The sequence below is a fragment of the Rhipicephalus sanguineus genome, chromosome 10, assembly GCF_013339695.2.
Source record: "Rhipicephalus sanguineus isolate Rsan-2018 chromosome 10, BIME_Rsan_1.4, whole genome shotgun sequence".
NCBI lineage: Eukaryota > Metazoa > Arthropoda > Arachnida > Ixodida > Ixodidae > Rhipicephalus > Rhipicephalus sanguineus.
In genome coordinates this window covers 112,051,839-112,064,954 of record NC_051185.1, presented here as the reverse complement: position 1 = coordinate 112,064,954, position 13,116 = coordinate 112,051,839, and the positions used below count along the sequence as shown (strand labels likewise).

At 46.4% G+C, this 13,116-nt stretch overlaps 1 protein-coding gene across 1 annotated transcript in view; it reads right to left on the bottom strand.

The window, feature by feature from the left end:
- Window positions 1-12,729, bottom strand: part of LOC119372268 (uncharacterized) — a 29,350-nt gene extending 16,621 nt beyond the window's left edge. Inside the window, exons 1-3 of the mRNA XM_037642749.2 lie at window positions 12,604-12,729; window positions 10,898-11,003; window positions 3,880-4,122 (exon numbers count right to left, since the gene is read on the bottom strand). Coding sequence (XP_037498677.1) covers window positions 3,880-4,122; window positions 10,898-11,003; window positions 12,604-12,720 — 466 coding nt within the window. The 5' untranslated portion in view covers window positions 12,721-12,729. The remainder of the gene's footprint in view (window positions 1-3,879; window positions 4,123-10,897; window positions 11,004-12,603) is intronic.
- Between the last annotated feature and the right edge of the window lie 387 nt (window positions 12,730-13,116).

Here is a 13,116-nt window from a genome sequence, read left to right as displayed (position 1 = left end):
CGTGACTGAAGGCGATACGAGCTGCCAAGGAGGAAAGTTGATATCTGGGCGCAGGAAATATTCTTCCTGTTGAAGTGTCGCTGCATAAGCTCGCAATGTGTCACCGATTCGCCCATTTCTTTGAATAAGTTTTTCACTTAGCGGGTGGGCTAAAAAGTTATCTACGTATCTAAAATTTTAAAAACGTGTAAATGATGAAGACTGTGGTCAAGCGTTTTGTTTAATTGCGACAGGAATACGTCACAATTGTGCCACGCACGAACCTAAACATATGCCCCTTTTCTGTAAAAACAACTGGTTGTCAGATGAGATAAAGGTACTTTTCAGATATGTTTCAAGTAAAACTAAAAAATTGCCAGCCTTCATGCCAGCTGTATTCTGAAAGGCCACCTCCCCTTGCATTTCAGTGCACTTGCGCATCGGCACTTGCGCATGGGCGAAATGGGCATATGTATAGGTTCGTGCGTGGCACCGTTACTTTGTGACGTATTCCTGTCGGAATTAGACAAAACACTTGACCACAGTCTTCATGATTTGCACGTTTTTTAAATTTTTAGATACGTAGATGATTTTTTAGTTGACATGAAACGAGGTTGTACATTGACCACTTCGAATGTTCGTAAGGTTTTAGATGTGTCTGAGCTTCATGGCAAAGGCCTGTCTTTCACGTACGAGCTCTCCGCTGAAAGCACCCTACAGATCCTTGACCTAAGTCTCACGTTTTCAAAGGACCATGTGTGCTGGTGTTAGTCACCACGAGCTAAAAAGGAACTTTTACCGTACAATTCCGCCCATTCTAAGTTGGTAAAAAGGGCTATTGCTTCACTTTGCCTGGGTTCGGCACTTAAGAGATCTTGTGAGCACAGCATGCAGGCCAATTTTGAAAGACAGCTGATTAAGCTATCCAAAGCCGGCTACCCTCGTTCTGTCTTGATGTGTGTGGCTGAAACTCTCCTACAGACGATTAAAGCGGCCACACCTGCGAATGGTGCTAGAGCCGGTCAGCTCAGTGGCCCGAGGCCTGAAGTTGTGCCCCATGTGCACAAAATGAGCCACAATTACAAAAACGTGGCCAGTAGGTACAGTGTACCAATCGTCTTTTCAGCTCCCAACAGGCTTGCCCAATTGTGTCCCCGCATCATGAGCAGCCATTTGAAAGCCTGCCATGTAAAACACGCCAAGCCGTATGTCCGTTGCGCCAGTGGGGTGGTATATAAAATCCCCCTGTCTTGCGGCAAGTGGTACGTAGGGCAAACCGGTCGCTGCGTCAATGCCAGAATGAGGGAGCACGCGAATAATTTGAACAAGGACATGAACGCGCACCGTTCTGCGCATTACAAAGCCTGCCCATGTGCCCCAAGGTTTCACGATGTCAAGATCCTGGGTAGGAGTAGAGATAGAACGGCACGAGAACTCTTAAAAGCGTTTTTTTTATCAAGGAAAGTGGTAGTGATTGCGTTAGTCAGACATCTGTTGTCTTGTTTGCCGCGGAACGTGCGTTTTTCAGTCGTACTGTTGTGTATTCTGCCTAGCGCCCCCTGTAGCCTGCCGGATGTCACGTTTGCACCTGCGCGTTTGGAACGCATATATATTGTGTGTGTCTTGAATTTTTTTAATAAAGTTGTGAGTAGCGCCTGTGGTTTGTGATTCCGTGTGTCCGTTTTGTCTTTTCGCGCTACATGATGTCTATTAGCAAGTACCAACTAGCCCAACGACAAGTCCTTTTGCAAATAAGCCTTCGTAGCAAACGAAAATGCAGCGGAGAGCGTCGGTGCAAGCAGATAGTATTTATCACTTAGGCAACCTTGTCGTTACATAAAATGAGAGGGTTCAAAAGTTCAGCAGACAAAGATGCTGACGCGTACGTTACAGCAGAAACTTCGCAGTATTCCTAAGGGGATAGCACAGCGAGGGATACACCCTCATGAAGAAAATGTGGAGGCGAACCAAACTTCAAACGAGGAAGCCACACACTACTGGTAGGTAAATGTGACAATGAAGCAGGGTTGTCCTATTTGAAGCGCCAGCAGAACGTCGCAAAGTGGTGATACCACGTACGGCCAACGCTCAGTCTTGCGCAAGGCGACATGAAGATATAAGTCACAGCACCACGTTGCAGCCGAACAAATTCAACACAACAAGTCGGCACTAGCTCTCTGCGGCTGCGTCCGCAGAGTACCGTGGCAGAAGCTCTAGAATAAATGTTGAACAGCAGAACGAACAATGAGAAAGTCCATTCTGAGAGACACTTCGTGAAGGCACACGGCGTGTACAAAGGAGAAGATTAACATTGGACGAAAGGCACGAATAACATTGGCGGTACACATTCCCATCACGATAGTTGTGCTGCCGACGGTTACTAGAACGGCAGACGCATCGGCAGGAGTCAGACATTATCGTAGACGGCTACGAAGATGCAAGTGCATGACCGGCACTTCAGCTGCAGTGTCGATAAGGGCGTTGAAGCGTGCATGACTAACAAAATCTTATTTTGGGTTTCGTCTAGGCGCAACGTCAACAAAATTCTTTCAGCCCGTTAAAGCAGCCTGACTACGATGGGTACAGTGGACGTCGAAATGCGAAGGGGACTGAAGGCGGTGAGGGCGAACGGCCAGTGGTAAATCACCGAGTGCAAAGTGTCACTTTCGGCAAAGAGCTTCGTATCAAACTCCTACGCGCCGCATCGAATCGCAGGTATACTCCAGGATGGTCGTGAAAAATCACGATTGGCTCCGACGCGTACAGTTAAAAGTACGCGGAAGGCATCCCATCTCACAACATGGGACTCCATCCTGTCACGCTCGCGCGGCGACAGCGTCTGGACGTAAATTGCGTAATGATAGAAGCCCCAGCACGATTTCTCGCTTCACCAGGTACACTGCTCTCCGTACAAGGCGAACGACAGGTCGACGCGTGATGTAGCAGAGCTGCGTTTTCAAAACGTGCACATTCCAGTGCTAAGCACATCTAGCTCGAGGGTTGAATTAACATAAACGACATCAGCTCCCTGCTTGTCGCTGCACTCACTTCCACAATCCGGGTGGTGAGCATTGAAGTCCCCCGTCAGCAGCTGGCGGGCAGTGGGGAAAACAGCCGCGGTCTGCGACGAAGTAATTTGGTGCGCCCACTAGATAAAAAATCTGCATCTACAATTAATTTTGATATATAGATGTACTTTTCTTGCAAAAAGCTTCCAGTTTATGCTAATTATTATATGACTTCCGTGGTTCTTCGAAACACGAAAAGCATAACACTTGTCTGTAATTTTTGAGTACCATTTCCGTGCGCCTACAATATACTCTTCCGAGCCACGTCATGAATGTTAAGTGCATATCTGCTGATCCTTGACTTCAAATCCGGACGTTTGTGCACACTTCTTCTTGACTCTTCTTGTTCAATAAATATGAATACCGACAAGAGGCTTCACGCGACATTGCTTGTGATTACGTTGAAAAACTCAACGCTGCTTGCACTTGCAAATTTATTGATTAAGAACCTCTGAGGTGCATAACATGCTTCAAACAGGAAGCCGTACGATCCAGCGCAGGTACCAAGGATACTTGGGTATCGCGAGCACACCTTTCCCGAAATACGCATATTGCATGTACATACAGATTGCAGAAGCTTACAACTACACAAGTCAAGAACAAGTGACACTGATTGACGCTTGTTTTAGCAAATAAATTATGCACGAACTGGAAACGCTATAGCCGAATACAGCCCACTGGAAAGTTAAATTTTACACGATTATAGGTATAGGAGCATGTCAGGAATCACAGGCACTGCACAACATGCGTTGCGAAGCAAGGCAGAAACATTAATAAAACGTCCTCATGAAATGATAAATTAAACGATGCAACATGCATAACGTTGACGTACCGCGAGTGTAGATGCTGCAGTTGCCAGCCAGGCGGGTGCGCAGCCTCGCATTGCCGCGGAACAAATGGCACGTTCCTATTTCGGTTCCTTCGGGTGCACAGAACTGAGTATGTAGACATTCGAAGTCGTGGTCTGTCGAGCAGTTTGCCACGCACTCCTGCAAGTGCGTGCTGTTCAGCACAACGGACGGCTCCGGTCTGTACACTTCGTGACCTGGAAGCACCTTGTACTCAGCAAGGTAGCCTGCAGAAAGGAAGAACACTTAATGAGCAGGCGGGAGGGTAAAAAATAATTAGCTGCTTATTGAAAATAACTTAGAAGTGCGGAAACAGTGCTTTCGAGATAGAATTCACACGAATTGAACATTGTTACAATGGAACAGAATATGAAATTTAACTCGTCGTTTCTACAACTCAACAAAACGATGTTCACATCAGAATATTCCTATTCCTAGCGGTAGGACCACAAAATGAGAATAAGGAAGTAATGAGTAAGCAAGTTTGTATGCACAGAAACCGTCATAAAGTCATCTCTCACCGCCGTTGTATAGCCGGTAAAGTAGTCTGCAGAGGTACGCAAATTCTCGTGTTTATGCCTACATTTATACCTGCTGGGATACAATTTATAAACTTTTGCACCAAGTTTTTGTACATTTGAATGAGTGATCATTTGTAGTACTCGTAGGCTACTCGAAAACTATTCGTATTTACGAATAGCGGAAATTCTATTCTAATACGGAAGCATTGCATTCCGTACTCGCAATTGGCCAGCATTCGCTAGCTGCTACCGATACGTGAGGAAGGAATAATAATAATATTAATATCTGGGGTTTAACGTCCCAAAACCACGATATGATTATGAAAGACGCCGTAGTGGAGGGCTCCGGAAATTTCGACCACCTGGGGTTCTTTAACGTGCACCTAAATCTAAGTACACGGGGCTCAAACATTTTCTCCTCCATCGAAAATGCAGCCGCCGCGGCCGGGATTCGATCCCGCGACCTTCGGGTCAGCAGTCGAGTGCCATAACCACTAGACCACCGTGGCGGGGCGTGAGGAAGGAAGGGCATGCAATTATCGCTTACTCTGGTCTAAGTGAACTCTGCAGCTTTGGCTGCCTATATTTGGACAGCAAACGATTACGGGCAGCGAGACATTGGAGGTGTCGTCCTCCCGAGTTGCTACGTCGCTAATTAGAGCTAGGTTCACTTAATTCAGACTTCAACATTGAGTCGAACCTGAGAAATTCATCTCTACAGGTTCGCACATGGGCAATGCATGCTAAGTCCTAAAGCCATGAATAATGGAAAAGAATGAGAACAATACAGGGTAAGTTGGTTGTAGAAGAATATGGAAAAAAAAACATGGTTGATCCCTCCGTCATAGGAATCGGTATAACACGAAAGTGGAACATGTCTTCACAAAAGTAGGTCAATGTTCATTGTACAATGATAAATGAGAGCTTGAACAGCGCCTGCTGTTGTTTGGCGGATAGCACCTTTTGATGTGGACGCACCTACGTTGACGCCTCGTGGCACATCTCCAACCCGACGACTAACGTCAAAGCTCAAGACTAAACCTCAGTGGTAGCTGAAGTAGTTAACATAAATCCGGACACAACGTACGGTGAACTTCGCGCAACGATGGCATCAACCAGCATATAATCACTAGTACTCGATAGACGCTAATTGAAAACGCCATCATTAGAGGAGAGAACGGCAAGGCGCGCGCTATCCAGCAATTGGGCCACCTACACTTCCGCTCATGCACACACACTACCACAAAGAGCTTCAGGAGCGCGAGCGGCAGTGCTCGTAATGTGGGCCGTGAATGCGCGAAGGCGTCCCGCTGCCCGCTGGCGTGTCTCACTGCAACAAAGCACTCAGTGGAGAAAGAGAGAGCGAACGATGTTATTGATATTTAGGCTGTTTGTGGTTATGGTGCGGGTTGCAAAACCGGGCAGCCAGCCTAAGCTACGCTGATTAGAGGATCTCGATGCCAGCGTACCTTCAACGAAAAATCGCCAGCATCGAGGTGCACTGGCACTGAGTAAAGCCCCTGAACGAAGAGCGGTGAGACTACCGAAGCGGGTCCTGTTGGCGTTCGTTAGTGTCATGTCGCAGTACTTCACTTCTTCAAGACGGTGACACCGCCCCATGCCAACAAGGTTACTGCGAAAGGGAGAAGGTGTGAAAGATATAAGGCGTGTTTGTAAAAGCGCCCGGCTCCCGTTGTCGCGGACCAGGAGGCCGTGGGTTCGACTCCCAGGTCATCCGGATCAATAAAACTTCTTATCCTGTTTTCCTTTGTCGTCCGTACGTGTTTTTTTTTGTCGTCTGTACGACGTCACATCCGTGACGGAAATGATGTCAGTTAAGCCTTGGTGGGTCCCGGCATAAAACATTTTCGTGTTAAAAAATAAAGAAAATTTGACGAAAAATGCTGTGCCTTAGTGTTAATTTAGATCGGGGCATCCTACGAAATAGTGTATGGCAATTCTGCAGAATCTATTAATCTTGTTCAGTTACACGAACAGACTAAGCTGCGCATTTCTCTATGGGGAAATGACAACGTAGTCGGCTTGAGTAAAACAAAATGGTTTCGCGTGACTGGTAGCCAAATCAGTTAAACAAAGTGTACTTAGTGCTGTGAATAATGCACCTCATTTTAAAATTTTAAGTGTGGCGCCGAGCATGTTCCGAAACAAGATTGATGAGCAAAGCTTTGGTTTGATGGTTTGAGCAAAGCTTTGATGAGGAAAGCTTTGGCTTGAGATAGTTGGTCGTAAACACTTATGAAAGCGCCGAGGCACTATGCCGACGAAGATGCAGAAGCACAGTCTTTTTTGCCATTTTTTAAGCACATGTCATTTTTGGCCCATTGTATAATACTATATCTGACAGAAGATTACGAGCAAGCACGTGTAAGAGATTCTGATGTTTTGAAGACTGTGAGCATTCGCTTCTAAGTGCTTTTGGTGTTTCGTAATAGTGGTGGTGCGCATGTTCCGATGGTGTGGCTGCCTATACGGGGTGCACCAGCTGTCTCTAGCCAGTTTAAAACTATGCCGACGCACTCTATGACGATGCGACCAAACGCATGTTGCTGATTATTGCGTGGAGTAGGTCACACTATTTTAACAGCGAAGTTGTTTAGAAAATCATTCCTTGTCTGGCGAACCAAAATACTTCATAATCATAAACGAGTAAGTGCCACAGATATTGGGTAAATCCCACTACTCCCCACTGGTCCACTAAAAATGAAGAAGGGAACAGTTAGCCCAGCAAATGGTTGCGAAGCGACGGCCGTGAGCCGAAGACCCCGAGTACGTACAACGACAGAATACTAGGCCACGAGAAAGGTAACGGCGACTGTGAGAAGACTTAGAAGCGATGAAGGCCTGCGCCAATGACGACGCGCCCGTAGATCTATGAGAGGTAAGAACGCTTGGTTTCAGTGCGAGGATTTGTCTGTGCAGTTTGGACATCCGTGTGGTGTCTGCGACTGTCTGTGGTTTAACTCGAACCTTTTTGCGCTGAGAATCAACGTAGAAACAACCTAGCATCACCTAGCTAAAGCCTAGTACGACCTACAAGCAACCTAGAAACAACCTGCATCACCTAGCAAAGGCCTAGAAACAACCTAAAAGCAACCAAATCAGTCTTCGGAATCGTCCAGTATCGCTGGTTCGAGCCTTGCGCGGCTAAGTGCAAGCTTCGACAATTATTTTTTTGTTTTCTGCTTTACTGCCTAATAAGGCATGTTTAATTAACGAACTTTTGAAGCAACGAAGCTGGCCGAAAAAATCCAATGAGAAAGTTTTAGATCAGTTAACAAAACGCCTGATTAGACAGTTTCTAACATTACATCTTTTAAGTATTGGCCTCGAGGAGTTACGAAGTCGCCCTCTATCGGACGCGCCTCGATTGCGTGCTAAGCAGGATACCGCCGGCGCGCTCCCCATAGGTTTTGCTGTCGGCGCTCTACAAAAACACCTCGCGGAAGCCCTCCAGGGCATTTCTGTAAGTACTTTCGAAATGAACTGTGTTCTTTACTGTCAAAATAATCATTTTCGACGAACTGAAAGCACAAGATAGTCTACAGTCGCTGTCTCTTTGCAGAAAACCGAGCACCCGCTTCACGCTGTCACCGCGTTGGAGACCCCTCAACCGGCTTCTTGCATGAAAGGTAGTCACTCGCTGAGTGAAAACTATGTGAAATTTCTCGTTAGAGTAGACTGCCTGTATAACCAAACGGAGCATAACAGAAAGAAGCCTCAAGCCAGCGATCGCACGGGTTCGCGACGACTGACGGTGCCTCTGCACGTATGAGCGTCTACATGTATGTTCGTACTGATGGTTTCGCTTTTGCTACGAGCGCGTTTTGGCACCGCGCTCTGAACGTTAGGCCGCAAAATATGAGAATTTATGTAGCTTATGAAGCAATATGCCTCATCAAATGGGAAGGTTGCCCGTCGGCGTCCCGCGTCGGCGGCGTCAACACGAGTGATGCAAAAAATAATCGTCACGTGATGGTGTCACCATATGACGTCATCATGACGTCACAGATCGGTAAAATATGTAGCGTCATTATGACGTCACATAATGTGACGTCACATGATGACGTATTCACACGTCATGGTCGCTTTGCATTGCCTCTGTGATCGGTCACGGAGGCCGTGTAAAACCGCGTTATGTGCAGAACGCTTTTGGAGGGGGGCGCGGGAGAATCAGTGCATCGACTGACAAGAAGAAGATGGCTTTCGCCTTCTAGTCATCTTTAACGAATGCATAAGGGACCCTGTGCGTTTTTTAATTCAACGTATCTAAACAATGACTTGCGCATCTGCAGCCGATTTTGTGGACGCTGAGCACGGGGCCAACGATCAAGAGGTCGCATCGGAGGGTTCTGAGATGGCATCGCACGTGCTAAAAGGTAGCGCTTTTACCATCCTGTGGCAGATCAGCATCATTTGCCGGCGGGAAGCGCGCGCGAGCCATCGTCTCAGTGCGCGCTGTCCGCTACTCACCGAACATCGCAGGCCCGACGCAGTAACAAAAGTCTTCGTCGCGGAAGTGCTTGTTGCACACACGACTCGTAGCGGATGGCTGCTTGCCGGTTTTTAGCTTTACAACCCATGCTTCACGCTGTTTCTTGTCCCGCGGTTACCAGTGCAGGCTGACACTGGGCTCCTTTGCGTAAGCGCGGCACTGCGGCACCGAGCGGTAGAGCCCCATGTTCGTCGCCTTCGGAGGTAGCCACTCCATTACAATGGTTTCAATTGAGTAGAAAATGAGAGAAAACTTCCGAATTTGAACAGACCGCAGCGCATGTGGGACTTGAAACTCGTTTTCAAAGCACGCGGCAGTGCGCCACAAGCAGCCGACGCAGCCGCTGAGACCACGTGATCCTGCCAAGCACGTCACGCCGACGGTGGCGCCGGCGTTTCCAGTGGTGGGCCTCGAGGCCAATATGTGTTTTTCTGCTTACTACAGATGCCCGTGAAATACGAAAAAATACTACGTGGCATGCCCGCTTGCGCGCCTGTGCGCGTGGTGGCTCTAGTGCTACCTAGCGTTCGGCGTTCACACAATATGCTTCTATCGCGGCTGTTCGTCACAGCGATAAGCAGATTCAGCGTTTATCGCTTGTCTGCAGCTAGAAAAACGAGCGTCGTCGCATGGCCACCATCATCGTCGCTGTCCTGACGAAGCACCACATCCGGCTGAATGCTATGGTCGCTTGAACGCCGAACGTTTGGAGGCACTACAATCATTGCGCGCTCAGGCGCGCGAGCGAGAACGTCACGTGGTGCATTTTTTTATTTCGCGGGCATCTGTAGTAGGCAGAAAATCACTATTACTTAATCGATAGAAAGTTACAAACCTTATATTTCAAAATGGTCAGTTATTCCAGCGTTTTGCAAACCGATCTACAACATTATCTCATTCGAGTTTTTGCCCAGCTTCGTTGCTTTAGGTGTTAGTTAATTAAAAATGCCTAATGAGCCAATTAAGAAGAAAATAAACTCTAGTGTGACTCACTCCATGCAAAAGTCAACAACATCCATGATATCTTTGAACTCTGGCTAGAGATAGCTGGGGCACCCTGTATATTCTTTTGTTCGGCAATGAATAAAAGCAGCTGGTAGTTTGCGCCCATCTTGTGTCTGTGTTTCTTCGTCATCGTCTGCTTAATGCCTCGGTGTTTCCATCAGTGGTATCACAACCATCACTATCATCTCTATAGCTTGCAATGAACGCCAACAACCGCTTTAAATTGATCCCAGTTATATTAAACAAAGAACGCCAAGAATTGAAAATATTCCATGATAAATCTTGTTGCCTTGCTCAGAAGCCTATGGGCCTTCCTTAGTATTCTCCTAGAGAAGGATGGAGACAGTGAGAAAGACAAAGGCAATGCAGGTCACCAAACCAGAAGAGATCTCCGCCTTGACTGCCTTGTACATGGAAAGAGTGGAACAGAGGATACGCAAAGTTGAAAACAGAAGGAGAAATGTTATGAAGGAATGACGAAGCCACTATGACCATATCAGAGCCCGGCTAAGAAACAAAACCGCTATACAACGCAGAGCCACAATGTGTCGTTCAATTACCATCTCTGCCACACCTAAAATGCAGTTGTAGCTGTACTATACAGAAGTGGCAGTAGTAATCGCGGTAAACTGCTCTTTATAAATAACACAGTGATAAACAGAGAGGAACTGGTGATCCCTTTTCTGCATTAAAAAGTATGAACATGTGTATACATACTAAACATTGAGTACAATTCAATGGAACTAAGAAAGACACGAACTTCCTCTCGTGCTGTTCTTTGTTTTAACGCGAATTACCTAGAATGCTCTAGCCCACAATCAATGTAGAAAGCAGCAAGAGGAGCTTTGTGCGTCCTACAAACGCGTCCTCTGATTCTCTGAACCATATTATTCCCAGAAAACGCGACCAATGGCGAAGACTGCATGTTAATAAGGTAACTGTACGCGTGAGAAAGCAACCAACCTTCTGGAGATGGGCTTACGGGCAGAAAATTTAAATAGCAAACGACGGCCACGATGATCGCGATGATCAGCATGGCACTCAAACCGCCCAACGACAAGGCAAGAGCCTGAAAAACAGAAGCACAGAAAAGCAAAACAATCAATCAGTTTAACTATTACCGTGTCTTTACGGCAAAAGCTACACTTTTATTGATTTAGTAATAACAAGTTCATTACAAAAAGATAAAGAGCCTACGTGACAGCGAAGTGACCAAAGTGCTGCGTTGTTCAGCTCGAGGACGGGGGTTCGATTGCCACCTACGACTGCCCTTTTCAATGGGGGCCAACCCCATGGTTGGCAATCTTGGCGAATCAAAGGCACATTGATCATATCTATCTATCTATCTATCTATCTATCTATCTATCTATCTATCTATCTATCTATCTATCTATCTATCTATCTATCTATCTATCTATCTATCTATCTATCTATCTATCTATCTATCTATCTATCTATCTATCTATCTATCTATCTATCTATCTATCTATCTATCTATCGTAGATGCTACAGAGTTCGAAGAGGAGCCCCCTTCAAGTGGCAGCTACGCCGAAATAAGTGGTTACTGCTAAGCTATGTAACGACGTTCGAATCCAGCCGTACTTCAATCTATTGCTTTAGTGATAGCACTGTAAACATGGCAAAATGGTCCCTTGAGTAGTACGTAAGCTAGCGGTGCACGCGCACCTGCAAATATTGGCCCAACGGAAAGAGCGGTGAAAGAGGGCAAGGGCAGTAGCAATTATGTGAGCTCTGTAAATAAGTGAAACCTCTCTAGTTCAAGTGCGGGCTTCCAGTACGGAAGGACAGTGCTCTAACCACTACGCCACAGCGGATATTTTTTTCGTTTGTTTCGTGGAAATATTCTTTATTCAGACATAATGGTCAGTAACCCTCGTCGACTATACGCGTCAGGCTGAGTCGCATGCATCAACAGGTGATATTAAACACAAGCATGGTCCGCGTGCAAGCAAGCACGCTCAGACGCTAGACACTTTTCACACCGCTGATGGTTTCCGTAAAGGTTTACTCGAGCAAGCCAGCGCGTCAACAAGCTAGGCGCTCTCACACAATTTATTGCAATGCGAGACGCACCGGCCTGGATTCACAGTGCCGCCACGCACCTGCCGGTTTTTCTAAGGATACAGGTAGCCCGACTTATCGCTTGATGGTATGGGAGCTCATGCCTCAAAATATAGCGTTTCCTTTTCGAACTCTTCTTTTTCACGCATCATCCCCTCCACCGCACTGCTAACGACTCTGCAACGTAGTGTTCCAGAAGTAAGAGACCGTGCTCAAGTCAATAAACTACTATATTTTTATATCTCACAACACTAACGGTTCACCGTCGGCTTCATCTCATTCATACACTGTTCAGGTGGGAGGCCCGCCGAAGCGCCTGTTGATTTATTTATATATTTTTTAGCATTGCTCGATACCTGCGGCGCTCCTCCCCAAACTACTTTTGTAAAGCCATTGATGTCATTGCACTTCGCTTTCATTTATCATTAAACCAACACACACTTTTTAATGGTGATGTAACGCCACTCTGAAACACCAAACACAGGACGTGGCTTGGTCATGCCAAACAACAAAATGGTGGGCAAAGAAAATTTGACTTTAAAAAGACGCGTAGGCGAATGCAACACACAGAGTGGTTAATAAAGTACCCTGTTTTGCCGAAGCGACGAGAACCATGAAATCCTATTAGTGCGATTCTTGACAACAGAGCAATCCGCGTCACCCTGGTGTTCCTCAGCACTGGTGTTGACAGGCACCTCCGGCATTGCTCCTTTAGTAGGCCGGACAAAATAAATAAAGAAACAAGGTAAGTGGCGTCAGCTAAACAAAGGTACAGACCCTATTCCTTGCTGTTGATGCACGTTTGTTTTCATTTTGATTTTGAGCAATAACTGCAACAACAGACCATAGCTCTGAAAAAAAAAATTGTTCACAGAATCAGCTCACGTCTACGCGTACATGCGACAGCGTAATTGTGTCGAGATATAAGGGGGACAGCGCTGCTAATATAACGGCAGGTAGCTCGTTTTACGCAACACTAGCCATCGTTTAGTTAATATTTAGCAAAATAATCTTGAGTTAGCAATGCAGAAGTGGGATCAAATGCATCTCAGTCAAGGGAGACTTTAGTGCGAAAGAAAGAACAAAACAGGAACTAGAAC